The sequence below is a fragment of the Stegastes partitus genome, unplaced genomic scaffold (genome assembly GCF_000690725.1).
Source record: "Stegastes partitus isolate 25-593 unplaced genomic scaffold, Stegastes_partitus-1.0.2 Scaffold75, whole genome shotgun sequence".
NCBI lineage: Eukaryota > Metazoa > Chordata > Actinopteri > Pomacentridae > Stegastes > Stegastes partitus.
In genome coordinates, this window is record NW_007577806.1 from 69,327 (window position 1) to 93,178 (window position 23,852).

A 23,852-nucleotide genomic window follows, 5' to 3' on the forward strand; every position below is an offset into this window, starting at 1 on the left:
TTTTCTCACAGGCAGCTGGTCTGATTTGGTCACTATCCTGCTCAGAGATCCACTTCTGTTGCTTGATTTCTATAAGTTTGCATTCACAGTTCAGCATTTGTGAATCTATCCGTAATTACACGTTCACCTACACCACTATAAGAAAAACAGCCCCAGGCTTTGATGCTTCCACCTCCATGCTTCAGTGTACCCTAAGTGCAGTCTGGTTGGAGTTCTTCCTCTGGCTTTTTCCACATAAACATTCTGGCAGAATTTGGACTCATCTGAAAAATCACACACGTCTCCAAAAGCTGCTGTCTTTCTGTGCATGTTCTTTAACAATTTTAATCCTTGCTCTCTTATTCTTTGAGCGTATGAATGACTTCTGCTGCATTATTCTCTCTCTTTAGCCAAACTAATTTCCAGTGTTGTGTGAACTCAGTTGAATCTGGTGATTCTTGACGATGTCTGAAGTGATTTTTTTTGCTGCCGTTTTTCTTGATTTTTACTCACATTTATGCAGTCCATTTAGTTATGTTGGTCTTTATGGTGCTACTTGAGGGCTTTCTGTTCTCAGTTGCAAGTTCTCTTTTTTATTATCATTATTATTATTTGACAATGTACCCCACTGTGGAGGATGAAAGACTGAGGATTTTGCTGCTCTGATAAATTGTGTGTCCTTCCAAGTGCAAACAAATGATGCCTGATCTTTTCTCTGAGCTCACTTCACTTGTCGTAGTTAATTTTTGTGGATGTATAAAGTCTGTTACCCTTAAGTTCACACAGGTGTCTCTGGCAAGAGTAACCACAGGTGTAGTTTATCATACGGACTGGTTCCTCTTGAGCTGACAATCAGAATCTGTTCAAATACTTTCTGTTGCCATTTAGAGATCATCAGTCAGTCATGATGTAATTTATTTATTGATAGAGCTGTGCTAAACATATTTTTTCCAATAATGAAATAGCAATTTATCTTACGTTTTATGAACCTCATGAAAGCTCGCCAATAGTTAGAACTTTTGCATTCAAATAATATCTTATGTTTCAGTATAAACCTAAATACCCCACACCTTATATGTTACTGAAAGTCTTTTTAATAAGACTTTTAAAGGTTTTTGAAGGCCTCAATTTACAATTTAAGTAACATATTTCTCTTACCAATCTTTAACTGTGTCTAAAGACTTGTAAAGGGTCATTATGTATTGTTTATATGGACCTCAGAGACAAGAACAGATATGAAGGCATTTACCTAAACAGTACAGTAAAAGTAAAGACAGTGACAAGAATTGAAAGTATTCAAAATGACCTTTATGTATAATGTGGGCTAATTAGAAGATTTATGCATTTGCACATTTTCAAAGCTCCCCACACAGTTCAATTTACAATTACCATGCTTTTTAATGGGAAGATCCTCAAGGAAATTTGGATGACTGTACTCCTTCTGCAGCTAGCTTCACCGTGAAAATGATTTCACTCTTGCTTCTCCTTTTGTCCTTGGAGTAGTACTCGCTAATTAATTGTCTGTAATTGCAAATATTTTTGACACTGTGTCACAGAGCTGGTGTAGTTTTGCATAATTTTATTAAAGTTCAGTTGGATTAAGGGAACTATTGTAATGCTAATAATTCTATAACAGACTTTCTGACTTTAATACACACTTTAAAAAGTCAGTATGAACTGATCAATATATGTTCTGATGTTTTAAAACTGATTTGTTAGTTTGGGGCTTCTGCATGTAAGCTGACATTATAGAACGCTGCTCAAAAGGCTTTCACAGTTGCTTTCTTTAATTCTTTGTATTACTGCTTGTTTGCAATTTTTTTAATGTATTAAATTCTACTATAAATTGACTAAATTGTACTTTGAGCTAATCTTTCAATTTTTTAAACTACAGTATCATGATGGAAAGACTGGGTTGTCCAAAGGGTTGTTCCCATGGCACAGAAAAAGAAACTCAGAGTACACAATGTACTGTCATTTGACAGAGAGAGAGAGAGAGACAGTGATGGAGAGGCAGAAAAAGGGGGAGCGTGAAAAAAGGAAAAGAAAGAAGTAAACTGGCAGTGTGAGAGTGAGTGCACGAGCAGCGGAGGTCATTTATATAACCACAGTGATGAAACATTCATAATTTAGCCCTTCTAAAGTGTGAACAAGACTGAGCTCCTTTAGCCAGACAGCAGGGTACAAGAAAAACCATTTACTGTGAGAAGGCCAGAAAGACTGCTTGACATCCTTTTAAGGCACTTATTAAAACTCATTTTCAAAGAATTACTTTGACTGGGATGACTTCCATCCTAATATTTAGGCTATTGATTGTTACCCTCTAACCATCCTTTCATGTCATTTATGCGCTAGGCCTTTTTGGGATTGTTTAACAGCTTTGTAAATTTCTGCAAAAAAAAAAAAAAAACATGCTTGAAGAATAAAGTCTATTAGGATAATTACTTCAGGGGCTCACAAGAATGTCAGGTGCGACTCACATTGTTCACATATTGAAATAGAAGAGAGAAAAATAGGATTTCATGTGCATCAATTACTCTCCAACCAGCCTAATCCCCCCTCTCTTACCAAAAACTCATTCACCCATTGCCATGGAAATGAGCCGCAGGAAGAATAGGGCCCATCATCCACATCATCACTGCCATGTCAGGCAATGTGCCCGCTATCCCTTATTATGGGATGGAGATGCTTCTTGAGAGCACTCTCAACTTCCCCATGGAAACAGACCAATGGTTCAGGCAGGGGGTGTGTTTTATAATCACCCTTTTGCCCTGAGCACACACACACACACACACACACAGAATCCCAGTATCTTCACAAAATACAGTGACCTCATTAAGCAGGGAGGAGCTGACATTCTAATGCAATATTCGGATTAAATTGCACACAAATACATAAGGAAAATATCCTCTGAAGATGCTGCCCCATTGGTGAAAATACTGTTTTTTAATAGCTTTTCCTTTCTGTCAATAATAAATTCACTGTTTTTTTCTCCATCATGTTTTTATGGCAATGATCCCTGAGATATATAAATGTAACCCTTTTTTTTTTTTTCTCTCCAAAAGACAAGTCACAACTAGGGCATGAAATGTAGCTTGCCTGCTCCCCTGCTAGCGAGTCCAGAAAGGGGCGCATGAGCCTGGTTGGAGACCACAGCCATTAGCTGCTGATAGAAGGAGTCATTACAGTAGGACGAGTGGAAAATGGATATAAAATGACCTGCTACTGAAGCAATATGTTTGTTTACAGGAGGTAAAGGAGGTAAGGCACCACCTCTCGCCGTGTTCCTGAGCGCGTCCTGATATTAAATAGTGAACAGAAAATGTAGTAATTTAAATGCTGATGTTGGTGTTTTGTAGCAAGCTTTCAGAACATTGTGGATTTGCAAAGTGAGTCTGCACTGAAGAAAAAGAAAAAAAAATCCACAGTTTTGAATGTTTATATAACCTGAGTGAGAGTTCCATGCTGTCCATGCATGGATCCTTTGCTTTCTTGTTTAAGTTGATTAACATGAATATAGCAGTATTCTGTCAAGCTTAGAAAATCTGAATCATAACTATTACAGTGTAATTAACTGAGGTGGGCTCCTCATCATTACCTGGTCTGCCGCCTGGTCTGCATTCAAATAACTCCAATTACAGCATATTAGTTTATATTAGACTGAAACAGTGCATATCTTTCAATGAAGTTGTAATAAATATAAAAAACTAGTTTTATTCAACCATAGCAGTACCGGTTGGTTTGTGGGTCTCTGTGCTTTTAAAGACACAAGCATGTACATAAATCTGCTGTCACCACAGAAACCTTTACCTTTAAAAGCGTTCTTTAAAGTATGCCCCCGCCAAGCCAGCAAATGTTTAAAATGCCAGTGACACCGATGACCCAAAGCTTATGACCGCTCACAGATGAAGCGAATCTATACTCTCACTGAGCCTTTAATAAGGAGCAGCAGACGAATATTGAGTCAGGCCCGCATTCGCTGTCAAAACAGCCTCAGTTCTTGATGTCATGAATTTCAAACGATGTTGGAAACCTTCCTTTGAGATGTTGCTCCACGTTGACATGATTCATCACGTCATTTCTACTGATTTGTTAGTTTCAAATTCCTCTATCTCTTAGGTGTTCTTTTGGATTCAGGTGAGCTGACCAAGGACGCCATGCTTTCAAAACAGTCTGGGACAAGTTTTGTTTGGTGACAAGGTGTACTAGCCTGCTGGAAGTAACCATGAGAAAATGGTAATCTGTGGCCATAAATGACGGCACATGGTCAGCAATAACACTGAGCTGGACCACGGAATTCAAACCATGATTGTGTGTATTAAAGTGCCAAGTTAACATTTCTTAAATCATGACACTACCAGCGGCAGAAGCCAGGACTGTTGACAATGAGCCAGTTGGATCCATGGGTTCCTGCTGTTGATTCTGACCTACTGCTCAGCAGAAACAGAAACTCATCAGACCAGGATACAGATTTCAAGGCTTCAGCTGTCCAGTTTTGGTGAGTCTATGTGCACTGCAGCCCCAGATTTCCATAGTTGGCTGGCAGGAGTGGAGCCTGTCGTGGCCTCTTCTGTTGTAGCCCATCCTCCTCAAGGTTGGACATGTTGTTCACTCTGAAATGCTTTTCTGTTCAACACAGTTATAAAGTGGATTTCTGAATTACTGTAGTTTGTCAGCCCCACACGCTCTGGCCATTCTCCTTTGACCTCTCTCATCAACGAGGCGTTTCTGTGTACAGAACTGCTGCTCACTTGGTGACTTTTGCTTTTCACACCTTCCTGCATGAACACCAGAGACTCTAAATCCCAGAAGGTCAGTAGTTTCAGAAGAACTTAAAAAAACATCTGCCGCCAGCAATCATCCCACAGTTAAAGTCACCGAAATCACATTTTCTAAATTCAGACAATTATACGAACATTAACTGAAGCTTCTGACCTTAATCTGCACCATTTACATCAGCGGTCTCCAACCTTTTTTGCAGCAGGACCAGTTTCAAGCAAGACAATTTTCTACAGACCAGTCATTGCACACATAACAAATAATTAGCTTTTTTTTTTCTATTAAAAAAGTGTCGTAAATGAATAAAATTACTTGTTTTTGCTAAATGTGTTTTCACTTTTTCTTCGGTCTCAGCATTGAGTCTCTCCCTGTTTTCAAAGAAGCTCTCCAGAGACGCTCGTTTTTTATTCATTTTGGCAGGAAGTGACGGAAAGATGGTCTAGTCATTTTTCAAAATAAAACACCCTGCAGACGGAAATAAAATAAAAAATAAAACGTTTTATAATTTCTGTGCAGCCTGGTACCGAATGACCCACGGCCCGGTACTGGTACTGCAGCCCGTTGGTTTGGGGACCGCTGATATACATATTGCTCTGCTGCCACATGATTGGCTGACTGCATGAGGAAGCAGGACTACAGGTGTTCCTACAGAAAAGCTTGATGCCTGTTTATCAGTTCTATCACAAGGACGTCATGGTGCCAAGAATGACTGTGAACATTGCAGCTGGAATATAGTTTACTCCTGTTTATTCTCTCTGAACACTTGTCAATTCAGCGTGTCAGAACCATGACAGCAGACAACTGAGGTGGTAGTGAATATAAGAGAGAAAGGAAACAAAAAAACCAACGGACAAGGGAGACTTTTTTTTTTCAAAAGAGTTATATGGGCTCGTGAAGGATATCTATTGAAAAGGGGAACTCTATTACACTGGTTGGTAGCAGACATTTAATATAAAGCTAATATTGGCTAATAGTTGTTTTAGCAAAGGAAGCAAAAAAAAAAAAAAAAAGCAAGAATTTAAAGTGAATTCTTGTATAAAACACGACTCTGGATGATGTCGAATGCTTTCACTGAATTCAACTGAAGTGACACAAACACACAGACACAGAAGCCGAGGGAGGCAGTGGCTCTGACAGAGTAACCGGAGACACGGAGGGATGGACGGAGCAACAGGGGAGGCGGGGGTGCTGAAGGCACACTGCCACGTATTTGACTTATTGATTATGTGTGTGAAATCTCATCCACTCCACATGGCTGTAAGGTGTGTAGCACTGGTTATTTATAGCAGGGCGTCCACTCTCATTCTTCCATGTTGCGGTCGGGAATTTTTGATCTATGCTGCAGCCACCGGCTCCTTCTTCTGTCAACGCAGCTTACCCTCATCTCAGCCTAACACAATGTGGGCCCTTATCGGGGGAAAGCGTGATTGCATATTACAAATTTATGGTCAAAACCCTACAGCCACTCTTCCTTCCTCTTCTGTGTTGTTGCCGGTCAGGATTAAGGTCAACAAGCGTGGAGCGTAATGTCCTGGTGGTTAGCAGGCCAAGACACATATCGTGTACTCAAAATGTCACAGGTTTGAATCCAGCTTGTGACCTTTGTTGAATGTCATATCCTCATTGCACTCAATCTTTTCGGCTATTGTGTTGTTGTGTTCGTCAATAAAGCACAAATGCCATTAAAATACATGCATTCAGGAGAAAGAGGAGATGTGGTCAGAGCTTGAAAGTGACACCGAAGAAGTCAAACTGATAACAAATATTCCCACCGGTTCCTGTGTCACTTTGTGGTTCATTTGAGCACATCTAGATGATTTGATGGTAAATTACATCAGATATAAGAGATCAGGGATTTGGGAGCTTTTCATATTATATTCTATGATTATACCTTTGACCCTGTTGGGTGGGGCCAACTAGGCAATAAGAGATGCATCAGAAACAATAGTAGTAGTAGTAGCAGTAGTAGTAGTTTACTTCACTCTTCAAAAATATGATTATTATTATTATTATTATTATTATTATTATTATTATTGTTATTATTATTGTTATTATTATTATTATTGATCAGCTTTATATAGCACTTTTCTAGGCACTCAAAGACGCTTTACGCTGCCAATTATTCATTCACACACATTCATTCTGGTGGTGGTAGCTACGATTGTAGCCACAGCCGTTCTGGGGAAGACTGACAGAGACATGGCTGCCATTCTGCGCCTAAGGCCCCTCCAACCACCACATCAAACAATCCATTCATACACATTCACACCAGGCAATGTGGATGAAGTGTCATGCCCAAGGACACAACGACCATGGCACAGGTTAAAGGGTGGAACGGAACCGCCGACCTTCCGATCATTGACCGTCTCGTTCGACCACTTGAGCCACAGCCGCCCAATTTTAAACATTATTAATATATTAGAACCCTNAGTAAAGATCAAAACCATGATTTCCACTTGGTTCTTGGTTGTGACCATCTTACAAAAGAAGACATTTACCTCTTTCCTCTGTGGTTTAATCTGAAATACGAAGAGTACAAATTATCTAGTGTACCCTAAAAACAGCGAAGCTTAGTGTAAAGTCTGAAAAAATGTGTAGATGAATTTTGTATTTTCTTCTTTCACGTCCTCTCAGATTCACCTACCCTGTAGGCTGTGAACCATTAGCCTTACCAATCTACCTGTATATAAAGTGGTAAGAACCAGCCTTTCTGGCCATTTTCAGATCTCTCCAGAGAGGTTCGATTGGATTCAAATGAGAGTTCTGGCTGGGCCAATCAAGGATGGTGACACAGCTGTCCCCATGCCAATCCAGCCTTGTCTTGGATGATCATTAGGGTCATTGTCCTCTCAGAAAGTGAATCTTCAGCCCAGTCCCAACCCTGAGCACTGTGGAGCAGGTTTTCATCATGGATATCTCTGTACTTTGCTCCACTCAGCTTTCCATCAGTTCTGACCAGTCTGATTGTCTTGTGTGTGTGTGTCCCTCCCAACATAAGACTTTTGGTGGTAATTGAGTATTTTTACTTTGAACCATTCAGACTTCCCAGTACTTCAGCTAGCAGGCTAACAGTACTTGATAAGGTGCAAATAATCCAGTGTCTATTCAAAGTCTTTGTACATTATCACTTAATCTCATGTTGCTCATATCGTTATGCAGTTATGTGAACAGTCAACTGGTGACTCAGTGAAGAGCCTCACAGTTTCACTTTTAAAAGTTGAATTACATTGAAATCAGGACCCCAATTCACAAAGGCGATTTGCGAGCTGTGCCTACACGCAGACTGGAAACAGTGTCACATCAAACGACTATCGAGTGCTACACAGCTTTTGCATGAGTTGTAATTATGGCATTTGTTTTGATTAGTGAAACGTGTCAGAATAGAAGCAGGAGGAAATAATCCCATGTTACAAATTGCAGCTTGTATGGCACAAAATTGGAAACAGACCCCTGTAGCACGGAGGAGGCATTCATTTGCATCCACACCACTGAAATGAATGAGGAGCAAATTTCAGGCTGACTGCACCTTGAGGAGAGCTCTGTTTATATAAAATCAGTGAAACTACATGGGTGGGTACAACATGACATTTTCAATGGCTGCGCAGGGCCCAGATGAAACATGCTGACCTCTAATTTATGTGTGTCCACATGCTAGGTGCTCTCGTACCTTTTCAAAGACATCTTTGATGCGCAATTCCAGTCTGGAAAGTAGTTATTTGGTTCCATTTGGAGCTCTTGAGTGTTCCTCTCTGAGCTCACATTGTTCGACCAAGACTACAAACCCTTGCTCTTTGCTGACTCAGAAGCATCTCGTGCCCTCTTAGATGTTTTTCATTTAATGCTTTTTAAAGCTAGAAAATGCATTAAGCTTAATTGTTTCCCTTCCCTTAAATCACCCCTTAGCTCTGTAGCTCTGTGGCTTTAGCATAGGTTCGGAACTGCTTACTTTCCCTGTTTGGAATTAACACTAAATCATAATTAGACATAACCGTACATGAATGGACTGTTGGGTGGACTGACCTGTAGTCTGCTCACATGGCTGTCTGAAGCCAGTAATGAAGTATAAACAGCCAGATGGTATAATAAGTCATCAAAATGTACCGAAAGGTCTCTGTGCATGACTCAAATAAAGCCTGACAGCATTAAACTTCCCCCGATAATGACATTACTTAACGGGCAATTATTGCAATATCAATCTAAAATGTTATTACATCATCCAACATAACTGCTTTAATTTACATATCTGACACATTAGGCAGACATTTAAACACAGTTTGACAAGTTATTATATTGCCCAAAGGTTATGGTATTATAAGCTGCAAGAAGATGGCTCATGCCTTACCCAGACCCAGCAGGTCCACGGCCGCCTCTGTGCCTTTCTTGGGGCTGGCTCTGCACTCTGCCTGCTGAGCAAGACAAAGAGAAGAAAATACATATAAGTATAATGTCTAACTTGTCCCACCAGGCTTCCATGTGACCTAAATGCAATATCATTACACCAGACATGTGACAATTATGTGAAAGGAATAGACCTGTCTATTGCAAGTCTAATTTAACACTCCAATATTGAATTTTATTAAAAATAGTATATTAAATGTCACCCACTGGGCTTTCCCCTGAGTGCAGTCTACATACCATTTACACTGCAAATTTGTCAGGATGACTTTTTGGTAATTATGTCCTCCTGGTACAGGCCATCGAGTAAATCCTGTGAGTCCTATAACCAAAGACTTACATATATGACCTAAAAAAGATTATTATGTTTGATTCCAGTGAAGGTTGTTGCTGTTTCAAGGGATCCTGCAGAGTTTTCTGACTGCGAGCGACACTATATGAAGCAGTGTTCTGATGGCCTCAGTCCCTGTTTTTACTTCTCTGCTAGCCTGTACATATGCACATCCAAGAGGTTACCAATGCACGAGTAAAAGGAAGGAACAAAGAGGACAGACAACTGATTTAAACAGTATTAACTGATTAGTTTGGCCCTTTTGAGTTCAAGGAATAAGCTGTAAACACTGGCATACAGCATGTCAGCAAATAAAGTTGTGATAGAGACCATTCCAGCCATGTAAAGGAAACATGGAGCAAAATTAGTATTCACTTAGAATAATGTTTCTGTCTGTACTACTCTGTTTAGATCTGTTATGGTCTCTGCCAACTCCTTAGAAATAGCTAGCTCATACTCATTAAGAACAAGGCAGCACCACTTGTAGCTGCCTACTGATGGATGCTGGAGTGTGATGAAAGCAGTGAGACTGAACCAAATAGTAAGTTAATGGCTGGGAAATACTAAAACAATCAGCTGCAAAAAGCGAAGAAAAGGTTCCAGAGAGTCGTGTCAGCTTGTGGCAATACCGATGATCAACTAATTATGTAATTCTAAAAATTATATATCAAGTAAACTTGAGTTATTTTCTCTTTACACATTTTAGATGGTGTTTGTCGGTGATATACTATTAAAAGAAATGAGCGGGACACATAACCAGCTAGTGGGGAAGGAGAACATAAATGAACGAGAGAGCGAGGGAGAGAAAGAGGGCGATACAGTCAAAGGGCAGGGGAATGAGACGACGTAGTGACGAGGGTAGGACGGGGATGGAGAGAAATGAAGTGAAACTGGAAAGAAAAATGTGGCGAGGGAGAGAGAGTATAAAAGGTTAACACGTGGGCCATGAGAGATCTACAACGCTGGTAACAAACCCAATTTCCCCCCAACAAAAGATCGATGGACCACATTAGATTCAATGTCGTTCCAATCCTAGGCAATGAAAACAATTACCGTGTCCACGCCTAATCAAGAATGCATTGGCTGTGAATTGATGTGTGTTGGGACTGCAGCAAAGCTTGAACAGCAGCGGCGTGAATCGCAGCAGGAAGGTCGTTTGTGTTCAGCAGCAAAAGGTTGGTTTGTGCCGTGCATTCATATTGGCCAACGCTGAGGGGCGGTTATATAATAACTTAGAATTTAAGGAAGAGCTGTAGCAAAACTAAAGTTAGGGTCAGGGACGGGCAAACAGAAAATTTGCAAGACATTTCTTTATCAGTAAGAGCTACGTGCGTCACAGTATTGTCCATTTATAGCAAATAGTTCTACAGCTAGAAATGCTGTTGGAGAGAATTTAGAGGGAACTTTTTGAGCTAACAGTTTAGTGGATAATAGCAAATGCATAAAGAGAGGAGGTTTGGGTGGAGGAGGGCAGCAGACAGCGTTGGGATGAAAGATCTGTATCAGTATGATTAGATGTTATTAGTCAGCTGGTAGCGAAGCAGCTGATTAAGTCACGCATGTACAAAGCAACTGATGCCAATTAACCAAAGCAAGTGGGACTTAAGAGTGCATCCACGATAGGACCAGGCGGGGGTGGCACAAGCCATCTCACCGATTTCAATGAAACTTTGCCATTTTAAAGGAGTCCACCCAAAACTACTTCCGTCTAAGTTTTCTGTCAGCATTTTCTGTCTGTTGCTATGTCATTATTACCAAATTGGCGCGTTATAATGAAAAAAAAATGTACGCGGGTACCTTGTGGTGGGCAAAGTATTTGTTTTTATTTAAGCAATTAAATATAATTAGTTCTATTTCATTAAAGTGTATGGTGTGTAACCATTTTGTGGCATTTTCTGTCTGTTGCTGTGCCATAGTTACAGAATCAACGCGTTATAATGAAAAAAAACTGAAGCGTGTAACCTGCGGTGGGAGACAAGTTTGCAGTCCTCCTGTAAAAATAATTTAGTGAGTGCCCAAAGATTTTATTGTAGATAATGTTAGTATGAAGTCCCACCTTTTAGACGGTATGCTCAGCTTTTTGAAGCATGCTCGGGCACTGGAGATATTTTGGCCTAAACTTCGGGTATTTTAACAGTTTTCACTGTTGGGTGAGAGAGGCGGTCTTGGCTGACATGATTTGTGTGATAGAACTCGTCGTAAGAGAACGAAATGTTGACAATAGATTGTCCTTGGGTAGGATAACATTCACTGAAAATTTGAAAAGATTTGGTTGAATTCTAACAGCAGTAGAGCTTTATACTTCTGACCATTTTTTAGGCGATTTTTGGTCATTTTTGCAAAAACAACAAGGAGGGGTGGTGAAATCCCCCCAGTTTGACCAAATTTCCTTAAACTTAGACTGAAGCAGTTTTGGGTGGACCCCTTTAAACTGGTAAAGTTTAATTGAAATCGGTGAGATGGCTTGTGCCACCCCCGATTAAAAAAAGTTTAATTTGAATTTAACCACCTTAGTCTCATTGTATGGTTAACACGGTGCTGGAAAACAAATAAATAAATTTGTAGACGTATATAAAATAAGTAAGCATAAAGGAATTAACTAACTTTGATACACATGAAATAACAAAAACAAGCACAACTCTAAAGTGCACAAAGGGCGACCAGGATAAAGCCGCAGCACCGTGTTGAGGTTAAGGCTCCTAGCAGCTGGTCTGGACCGGAGTCACCGGACAGAGACCCTGCACCGGCTTCAACAAGCACCCCGACGTCAAAGCTGTCAGCCCTCAGAGCAGACTGCCGGGAGTGTGCTCCTTAGGTGGAGGTGGTGGAGGACACTTGGTCAGGTGTGTTTTTAGATCACAAAGTTGTCACAGCCTCCACCAGAGGAAGTCCACAGACGGGGGTGGTGGGAGACCGTCGACTAGCAAGCCGAGAAAGACCTACACGGAGGGCAAAGTGGCTCATTTATTAAAAACCACCACAGACTGATTATGAGCCAAGAAGGGAGCATGTGTAAGGTTTGTTCATGCAACGGAATTTTGTGTGTTTGTTGTGTGCTTTAATGCCGGTTTGCATCTAATGCTTTGAAGACAAGTGACTGAGTTTTCTATCTGAAAGTTTTCTTATTGCTATTGATAAAGTGTCCATCATTGGTAGATCCTCAGCTCCACTTTGACAGGAAGTAGCACAATTGTTTCTGATGTTGTTCCACAGATGCTTTTTTTTTCACTGTCAGAAAAATGCAATTTAATTGAGATGCACAAAGCCACTTTTTCTCTCCTGATACCAAGACAACACTCCAACTCAGGGTATCCGCTAAAGAACACTAACTGCCAAGTAGAAGTCTTTATCTATAAACTATAAAACATGCATACCTCAATGCATGGAATTCATTGTAATTGTCTTCAGGAAACACAATAAGATGCCAAAGACTAAAACAAAGACTCACGAGGACTGAACGAATGTAAGTGATAGCAGAAAAACGACATTTTTATAATTGCTCAGCTGCAAAAGTTGCTAACAGGTAAAATAAATGGTCTAAACTACGTTTATACTTTGCACTTCCTCGCTGACATTGGCAGTGACATTGGGAGAAGACCTAAATCATAAAGGGTCTAACTTGCTGGATGAGAGCGTTTGCAATTACCCTTGTTTATTTTCCTTCAAGAGCTTAAATGGAATCATTAAGTAGGTTGACTGTTTTTTATTGTCACCTGCTCCAGCACAGTACACACAGGAATGATATCGGACTTGTCATGTCCCCTTAATAAAGGGAATTTTCAGTATGTGCAAGAATTTGACGATTTTACATGTAGTACAAAATATTCCCAATCAAAACTGGCACAACAATAAAACAACAACATCTTTGTATTGTATATCTTTGTAACAACATTATTGGCTTTAACTCATATTGGTTCAAACCTTAGACTGAAATTCACAAGAAAAATCCAATACGAAATTAAGCAAGGAGAGAACAGCCAGAAAACATGTTATGTTATGCCTGTCCACTGGATTTCAGACATTTCAGACCATGCAGTGTTACAAAGTTGAGATTACATAGTTGTTCAATGGTACATCCCACACAGCTGCTGCGAAACAGAGAAGAAAGAAATAAGGGAATCCTAAATGTCACTGTGAATGAAAAGCTTAAATTCCCTGCTGTATGTTCTGAAGGATTTGGAATTACATGCTGCCAAAATTTGTGCCATAACACTGACAGACAAGTTTGGTTTTACTGCCCACAATCTGGTTATGGAGGAATGGACATCCTTTGTAATTAGTTATCTGTGGTGACACCAAGCGATGCAGCTTACAGACAGCCAACGAAAGACCGTGATTGGCTGTCAGTGTCGGCCGTGTTTGAAGACAGAGAATGTGAAATTGGAAGGGAGGCCAGCAATCGATAACCAACCCCCTGAACAGGTGAGGAGTCTTCACTTGATGGCGATGGCAGTTTGAATGAAAAGCACTGAGCAAACCAAACCCTCTGATGACTGCTGTCAAATCAGATTGCTGTCAAATACACACCAGACAAAGCCACCATCTGACGGCTGTCACACCGAACGTCTGAGTGGGGGCACAGCCTGCTGTAACTTTCTCCCTGACGTACTCAACAGACAAGGCAAGTGACAGTGAGGTACTGCTGAGTCTCATCCACTTTCTTTTAACATATAAGGCTTCCTCCAAGTGTTGGGTGTGGAGTATTGACAGCAGTTTAACGTCAAACTGGGGGGGAAAAAAAACAAAAAAAAAAAACAACCAAGTGGAAATGATTTGGAATTTCACAGTGATAAAAACAGACAAAAACTGTTGAACCTAATGTCCAAACTTAGCAGCTTCCTTTGAACATTCAATCAAACTGACCTCCGTCACGATGAAAAGTGAGCCAGGCAGACTGATACATTGCATTTACATTATCATTGCAGTATGAACATGCACAATAAACCTACTGCAAAAGACTGCATGACATGCAATGAATTGGAAAAATCCCTTATTTACACATTCACACTTGGCATACCAACATTTGACCAATCAGATGGAGCCCTGGATACGTGAGCCATGCATGCACATTATTTCACAAATCAGACAAAGCCCGAGCCAGCTATCAGCTGCCAAAGCTACATCGCTATCAGTTAACAGCTAGCAAATGTCAGTCAGGTCAGCCTTAATGATGGCTGAAGAAACAGACATGGATGGGGACTATTTGGTTGAACTGGGCTGAACTGCAGGCTGTGTTCACACTGAGCAGAGTGTGGGAACAAACTATAGACACTGAGAGGAGAAGGACCAAGTTGTCAGCAAGTTTCTAGAAGACACATTCAGTGTTTCCTGAGATGATGTGCAGGGTAGAGAGACAAATGCCCAGTTTGTAGAGGTTGCAAAAATGTATTGATAGTATGTAGAGCCACCATTTTTCATAGTACTGCTTACACATGAGAAAAATTCAACTTATATTTGACATTTTTGAGTTACCTCTACTTTTCACAGTGGTTGTCCTGAACCATAGAGGTACAGGACTTTATACTGCGGTGAAAAATGAGCCCACAGTAAGTAAAAATGTGACAGGAGCATATCGTCATTGCAATATAAAACGATGCTATCTCACATCGCTGATTTTTCTCACACCATGCAGACCTAACAGTCGCTCTGATGAAATTAATAGTGCAGAGATGTGTTATGCTTAATTTCACCTGCATATCATATTGGATACATGGTCATAACTGTTTTATGTGACATCAACAACGAATGGCAATGAGGTATTATTAAGCTCCATCTTTTTTTTAACTACACAAGATAGTGCGAATAGTCGCTATTTTAAAATTTCCAACGCCACCAAATGAATTGCGGTGATCAAATTGCAGCAATCAGCTGTGATTTGGACATGCTGCACTAACGCAGAGTCCGATTGGAGACTACGACGGCAGTTACCCGAGAGAGAAGGAAGCACAAACGGTACGAACGTAAACAAAGGAGGAGGAAGAGAGCCAGAATACATGCTAGGCTAAAGCAGGGGTTCTCAACTGGTGGGTTGCGACCCAAAAGTGGGTCGTGGACCGGTTCTGTGTGGGTCGCGGACAGCTGGTCAAAATTAAATAATATATAATGTGCGTCTCAGGTTGGACTTATTTTTTATTTTGAAATAACTTTTATTTTGACAGGCATGGTAACCATAGTTTGTTTGACATTCATTTTAAGTTTGTGTTGATGTTGGGATGCAAGATGGCAAAGCGCAAATATGACCCGGAGTATTGAAAATGTGAATTTTTATACTAGGGCTGGACCTGAATAGCCAACTATTCGTTCGCTGTGCTAGAATGGGGATATCAGTTTTGATTTCCAAATGTTCTCCCCGTGCAGCGTGGGTTCTCTCCGGGTTCTCCGGCTTCCTTCCACAAGGTCCAAAAACATGCTGAGGTTAATTGGTGACTCTAAATTGTCCGTAGGTGTGAATGTGAGTGTGCTTGGTTGTCTGTCTCTAAGTGTAGCCCTGTGATAGACTGGCGACCTGTCCAGGGTGTCCCCTGCCTTCATCCTAAATCAGCTGGAGTCAGCCTCCCCGCGACCCTAGTAAGGATTAAGCTGTGTACAGATAATGGATGGATGATTTGATCTGAAATGCAAACTGATAAGTGTCAACAAGATTCTAACATAACTGAGATGATATTAAATAATTTTGTAATATTTATTAATTTACCTCACAGCCAGCGTGGAAACAAACACCAAGGGACTCACAAGGCAAAGAATTAATCAAGATAGAGAAGCAAGCTGCCAGAAATGGTAATACTGTATATAAATATTCATTAGGTACATGAAACTGGACCTAAGATTCCCCAGGTAGCTGTCACATCCAAATTACATCAAAGCACGAAATAATGCTGTTATAAAAAGTGCTTGATGAGATGATAAGCAGCAGTTTGAAAGCAGGTTGCAGCTTGTGCATCTGGCATTTCTGCTTCTGCTGCAGTGTGTATTAAACGGACAGCACAGGCCGACATCTCAAAAGCAAAACAGCAGACTGAACATTCAGAGGCAGAGAGACATGACATTTCGTTTTTATAGATCTCAACCACCTTCAGCACATGCACAACAACAGGTCAAAAATGTGAAGGGAAAAAAAAACAAGAATGCTGCTGTCAAGGCAGCTGAATAACAATGCAATAATGAGCAAATAATGGGGCTTTCATGGTGGAATTTAAAGGGCAGGATTATCAGCGCAGTGTGGAACTAAAGACGATTTTTAACAGATATCGCAAATGAACACTGCATAAAACAGAGAGTTCAATTTAACAATGACGTAATCATTCAAACACACGTTTTGAAATAGATCACATCAATAATACAGGGACCATCCTCCTTGTAACACCCTGATGAAGGCATGTCAGTCCAAGGGGTTGTTCACACTTGCTTTTAAAACCTTTTTTCTGTACCTGCGCAAACATTTTCTTGGCTTTCAATTGATCTTAAACACTGCATTCAGTGTGTGGTAAAAATAAAAATCATAAAGCCTGCCGTATTTTGCACTTGGTCCAAAATAAAGCTGAAAACCTTTCTTATTAAAACTAAAACATTGTCCTTTGCCTTTATTGGCTCCCACTTCCTCCAAGAATACAGCACAAAGGTACATGTAAGGTATTAAATCGATTAGTACAAAGCAATATTTCTAACCTACTAAAGTCATATGTACAAATGGCACACTTAGTTCAGCAGGAAAGTCTTGTAATTTGGATCTGGTTCAAAGGATACATTGCCTGCCAAACTACCTGAGCTGTAATTCTTAGTCTGCAACTGCAATTTTAGTAATTTTATTATTTTTTTATGTTTGCTAAAACATCTCACCTTTTATTACCAGCTTTATATGACTTATTTTATCTGTTAGACTATAAATTCTGCTTTTCAGTAATTTGTTTTTTCGGTTCACAATGCCGTGTGTGCCCTTGTGTTCCAAAGAATTTCAGATTGCATCGAGTGGACTGGATTGTGGTTGTAGGTCAAGGCAGCGGTCACATTGTGGGATTGAATTAAAATGTTTTTATGGAGTTTTATTTGGTTGCCAAAACTCTAAAACAACTATCTTTGAATATTGTAAAATGAACACCATTTTTTTCAGATTACAATACATTTTGATCGATTGATAGGTTCTTATGTGTATGAGTGTCAAGTCTTAAGATGTCAACCATGTACTACAATAAATCCCTAAATTTGGGGAACTTGTTTTTTTGCATTTTATCCCCTCACCAGCTAACAATACCTTTAAGCCAAAAGACAGTGGTCGGAGCCTTCATTTGAAATATTCTAACTCTTGCTAATACTGCCTGACCAACTCCTCATGCACTTAATATTACACCTAAAAACCACAAAACAGATACAGTGGATTCAGGAAGTAATCAGATCCCTTCACTTTTCGAATACTTTATTGTGTTGTAGTGTTCTTGGTTAAGTCTCTAGTCTCAGGCTTTTAACACCTGGATTTGGACTATGTATCTCATTGTCCTTGGCAGATCTTCTCACACTTCAGAGGGCTTTGATCTGATTAGGGTCTGATTGGAAGCCTATGTGAACTGCCATCTTCAGGTGGTCTCTTCATAGCATGATGCTGCCAGAGAGTTTCATTTTTATCTTATCAGACTAGAGAACCTTTCTTGCCAAGCTCTCAGAGTCGATTAAATGCCATTTGGCAAACTCCAAGCAGGTCACCATCCCTCTGACTCCAGAGTGGCCCATGTCTAGCTGCTCTTCCATAAAGGCCTGATTGAAGTGCTGCTAAAAACGGGTGTCCTTCTGATAAGTTCTCCCATCTCTGCAGAGGCCTTCTGTGGCTCTGTTAGACTGATCGTTGGGTCCTTGGTCACCTCTCTGACCAAGGCCGTTCTTGCTGGGTTAATCAGTTTGGACAGATGGCCAACTCTATGAAGACTGCACTGCTTTGCCACGATACTGCTGGGAACATTCAAAGCTTTAGAAGTGCTTTTAGACTCTAGCCCTGATCTATGCCTCATCACAGTCTTATCTACAGAGAGTTCATAGGATTTCTTGGCTTGGGTTTTGTCCTAACACGCAGTCTGAATTCTGGGGCCTCAATTAAACACGTGTGTCCATTTCTAATCTATATGAAATCCGATGTTTTGCCACAGTTGGACTCCAACCAAGTTTTAAATTAAAGCAAACAGTGCACAAGTCACCTCTATTTAGAGTGACAAGGCAAAATGGCTATTTTATCCATTTAAAATGAAATGAAAAACTCAATAAAGTGTGAAAAAACTGAAGCGAATAGTTGTGAATACTAAAGTCATACCATATGAACAGACACAGCAGCTAAAAAAACCTTTTACAGAGAAGCTGATGACCCACTGAGGCGGTACTCAGCAGCTTCACACAACACAGTATTCCACTGTCCTCCTTCACACGTACGAGAGACAGATAAAACAAACGTCTTATCCTTAGAGAGGAGGCAGAGCGAGGTGATGGAACAAACAAAGAGCAAACAACTCTAAAAGAGGGAAAGGAAAAACAAATAGTGTGGAAGGAGACGAGCGGGAGATGAAGGCTGAAAATTGGTTAGTGGGGAAAGTGAGGCAAGGAAGGAGAACTATGGAAGACAAATCCAACAGGGACAGGAAGTAGAGGACGAAGAGGAGAATGAGACAGAATAAACGGGGATGACTGAGGGAGGCAGAAGACAGAGAGCTGCATAAAGTGCTAATAGTAGAATCAGGATACAGAATAGCTTCAATTCTATATCTGAAAGTCTGTGTATTAGTCGGGTACATTTGTGCTTTAACAATTATGTTCCTCTTGTCAAGGAGTGCAGTGGCAGTAGTTTACTGCCACGGAAGAGACATAAACAGTCCCTGCTCATGTAATGTTACTATGGCATCCTCCTGCAGCTTCCACAGCAGAGTTGTGTCAACTGCTACCTACAGTGGAGAAATGTTAACGTAAGAAACACACAGCTTGATCAAGTAATTGGAGCATCAGTGGTCTTTTTTCTGGTTTACATTTTCATGTTAACTTTGGCTGCTTGTTTACATTTTTAGCAGCATTTGGTAAATTAAGGTGATTGTTATAAGACAATCACAGTCTGTGTTGTTCATCTGCTGATCAGGTAACTGAGCAGTGGCAGAGGTTAACTGCAAATAATGCCAGAGTCAAGATTCAAGAGTCAAGAGATGGGAAGATATATTGAACCCACATGACCAATGGTGCAGAGGCAGAAGCTATGTCGTAGATGTTTGCAATACAGCGTTAACCGGCATGAGTCAATAAGCAGAATTAAAATGAGCATTTCTTTAAGATTTCTTTAGAATCAGAATTTTGACAGCTGGTTCCAATGTCTAGCCCTATTTAGTAGCTTTTTCTTAGCTTGGTGTGAAGGTGTTGCATCCATTCGCCAGCTGTGACTTCTTGCCACCTGAGCTAGATTTATTTACTGTGGAAACAGTTGTAAAGCTTTGCTAAGATTTTCTTGTAATTCTGATCTTACGCCTCTTTGCCGACGACAGCTGAGGCCAGGGGGATAATGTTCACTTCAAATCTGGCACAAACGCTCACGTAGACTTAAGGATGAACTGGTTTGATTTTGCTGATTAACGGTTAAAGGTCGCTGTGACCTTGCAAAACTGGTTTTTGGCCACAACATATGAACTTATATGCTGATTTTGGCAAAATTTCACACAAACATCTAATAGGATAAAAAAGATGAAGTGATGACATTTAATATCCAAAAGGTTACAGCTCAAGTCTGGACAGACAAGGATGTAACTTGCAATTTGGGTGGTTAGTGGAGACAATTGTAGTTATTTACTAATTCAGTCTCGTCTGTTCTACTTGGTGTGTTGGTGTCTGTTGGTCTGATACTGTTCAAGCCAACAGCAGCAAGGTTGAGAGTGAACGTCTACACACAAATTAACTGTATTTTCTGTAAAAAAAAAAAGAAAGAAAGAAAAGCTCAAAAAGACAGAAGGGTGACTGTTGTCTTGTATTGTGCTGTGGACCCTTATTTGAATACTAACTTCTATTTGACAGTTATTGGTGGCAACTGTAATGTCACCAGTCGCAGCAGCAGCAGCAGCAGCAGCAGCAGAGCATTGGTACTTGTAGTGCAGCAGAGACTAGATTGTCTTCTTGTGGCTGACAGCTGCCTTATTAACACTATAAAAGAGAATAATAAAGCTGCCAGAGTCTGGATGAACTAGTGATGCCAGAGACAGACAGCTGCAGCGAAGCGAGGAAGAAGAAAGAAAAAAGGAGAAGCAGAAAGTTCACCGAGGAGGGAAGTGAGGATAAGGGGGTCAACTAGGTGGGAGTAGAGAGGAAAAAGAAAGGCGAGAAGACAGAGGGCAAGGGGCAATTAGGAGGAGAGAGGTGAGTGTTGGATGTGGAAATGAAGAGGATGGGAAGCAGGACAAAGAAATATGTGGGGAAGATAAATGTCAGAGGATGATGAAGGGCGGGACAGGGAGGGAGGAGAAAGTTGACATCAAGACATGATGAAGAAAATATGGGAAGATGAGACACAAAGGATGGACTGGATGGGCTGGCAAGAGGAGAAACAGGAGGAGACGTAATGAGGAGGGGAGATAGTAGGCAAGGGGCCAGACGTGTGTGTGTTCATGTGTTAGAAGTGTGTGGGTGCATGGAGTGAGGAGAAGTGTGTTGAAAATGCATTATCAATACAGACTGAGACACCCATATCATAAAGTCAGCAGTCCCCATATCTACCCAGAAACACACAACAAAGTCCATGTCTGTGTGTGTGTGTGTGTGTGTGTGTGTGTGTGTGTGTGTGTGTGTCTGCTTGGCACCGCAGTAAGTCAGCGGCTGTTAAGAGCGCCGGGCTGCTGCAGTTCTGCAGCATTCAACACGATCTGTCACTCAGCTGGTGGCTCTCACACACACACACACACACAAAGTCGCACACACACTAAAAGGTTTTGTCACAGAGAGAAGATCTTAAGCTGCCACACGCGAGCATCTCTTCCACCCAGTTACATTTATCTGACAGTCATGGAGACCCCATTGCATTTTAACTCACACAAACATCAAGATGCAAACACACACAGGTAACAAAAAAAAAAAAAAAAAGGCACACTCATACATTTAAGGGGAACAACAAACCAAAAAATCAAGTAATGCATGCCAATGTGCATACACACAAAAACACACGCTGGCACACACTTGAAATATATGCATCCATAGAGAGACAAACAACACACGCGCACACTTGAGCGTGTGAGGAAGGTCACGGTGTGGTCTGACGGCTGATGCGTGACGGTGCTGTTCGGGGAAAGAATACCTAATCAAATCAAAACACTGGCAACACGCACACACATCCCAATTTAAACAGGGTATCTCCAGGTATTTTCAGAAGTGAATCTTATTTGTTACCAAACAGGAGAGCTTTCAGAGCATCGAGAATCTTGTTAGGCTGTGGTTTTCAGAAAGTGACAGCCAGCTTCAGGTTAGAATTTGTTTGTTGGATTGAAGAGACACACACACACAAACGCTCAAATTCAACAGCTGCTGCGATTCACAGCACACACTCGCAATGCTCATGCCAACGGTTTTCAGGAGCAAACTTGATGGACTGGGTTTGCCACACACTCAAACGCATACTCTCACACACATGGATTTGAAGAAGCCACACAGTTGGATTTGGGGAAGGCACAGAGAGGCAGGATTTGGATTAGGATGCTGGTGCTAACATGGAACACTGCTCCAGCCGTCTGCTGGGAACCAACACTGTCTTCCTTCTGTTTTTAGTGTTTTAACCGCAGACATCAAGGATGAGGAGGAATATTTGTGTGTCTGCGAGAGTGTTTTGTATTGCTATACAAACTTCTTTACACACACCCTCTCATGTCCAATTCCAACAGCAAAGAAGCCGGATTGGACCTCACGTTTCTGCTGCAAAGCCCTCCCTCACTACTTTGCATAAAGTAATTGGATTTATGGTGTTTTACATACGGTGTCCTGACTTTACTTCGCGTGACTTCGACAACAAACACAACTCTCTGTGTGTGTGTCCACGTCAAATTAAGAAAGTTTGCAAAGAACTGAAAACTCAAAGTGTGTGAAGGGAGAGTGCAATTACAGCATTTGTGCACATGCACAAAGTCTGCACATGTTAGCAATTATATTTCGCTGTGAGATGGTTTCAGCAGCTGCTTCTGCATCTGATTGTCAGACGCGTGAATCAGTAATCAGCGTGAATGAGCTTGTGATTGTGTGTATGTGTGTGGCAGGACACTGGAGCATGAATGAGATTGTGCCACTACTGACGAGAGTTTGACTTTATTTGACAAGTAAATTTTGCATAAACCCAAAGTCTCTAGTTTGTGTTTGAGCCTCCTAACTACTTTGAATATATGAAAAGCTACATCACCAGATCCACACTTCAGTTCAATGCCTTTGTTAAATGTAATTGCAACAGTGCGTCCTCTTTCCCTCCCTGCTGACTGGCATTCATCATTTTCCCATAACATATTTTTTTGCGCACTTGAAATATTGTCTTAGAAAAATATTACGGCACTGGTGAACATCAAAAAAAGTTGCTGAAAGGAGTTACTGCACATAATGAAACACCTAAACTCTGACATAACAGACATTTATCTCACATGACTGGTCAGCTGTTTATGCTTCTTTTGTTGTTTTACAGCATGAACCATGGCCCACACCAGCTGACAATAAAGAAGAGTTACAACTTCCCAGATTGAAAACAATTCCTGAAGATCTCTCCATTTTTCTCTTTAGTTGGCCAAATTTTTCTTTGTTTCCTTTTCTTCGTATCTTCTTTTTTTTTTTTAACCATTTGGTAAACAACTCATTTTTCTTCCAGTATCTTCTACTCTTTTTATTATGGCCATGTGTAACATAGCCGGTACCACCACCTCCTGATGACATGATGCAGCCCAGTTTGTCTGCTCCATAGCTGTTGATGGGAACTACCCTACTGGCTGAGAAAAACCCAACACAAACTTCTACGGAATGCCACCTTTTAAGCCTGATTGATCATTTTAAACGTGAGTCACACTTGCTTTATTAGGGACACACATGCACGTCTTTTTGGATTCAGAACCAAGTGTCTGTATATTTAATGAACGAGAGATCAAATGGGAATATTCTAGATTTCTTGTCAGTCACTTTATATAAGTTTCTTCAACATAGCCTGACATATTTGGTAACTGTGGGATCTGCAACTTAAAACTGTATTTTTGTTATGTATGACTGAACAAAGGGCTGCAAGGTGGCTTGGTGGTTAGCATCATGGCTTCACAGCTAGAAGGTCGCTGGTTCGCGTCCTGGTGAGGACACCTGGGATCTTTCTGCGTGGAGTTTGCATGTTCTCCCCGTGCAGCGTGGGTTCTCTCCG

At 40.8% G+C, this 23,852-nt stretch overlaps 2 protein-coding genes across 2 annotated transcripts in view; both read right to left on the reverse strand.

The window, feature by feature from the left end:
• The window catches only part of LOC103353516 (stromal membrane-associated protein 1-like), a 39,329-nt gene extending 33,984 nt beyond the window's left edge, over nt 1-5,345 (reverse strand). Inside the window, exon 1 of the mRNA XM_008276531.1 lies at nt 5,283-5,345. Within this exon, the coding sequence (XP_008274753.1) occupies nt 5,283-5,345 (63 nt within the window). The remainder of the gene's footprint in view (nt 1-5,282) is intronic.
• Nucleotides 5,346-9,089: 3,744 nt separating this feature from the next.
• The window catches only part of LOC103353517 (stromal membrane-associated protein 1-like), a 101,239-nt gene continuing 86,476 nt past the window's right edge, over nt 9,090-23,852 (reverse strand). Inside the window, exon 7 of the mRNA XM_008276532.1 lies at nt 9,090-9,161. Coding sequence (XP_008274754.1) covers nt 9,090-9,161 — 72 coding nt within the window. The remainder of the gene's footprint in view (nt 9,162-23,852) is intronic.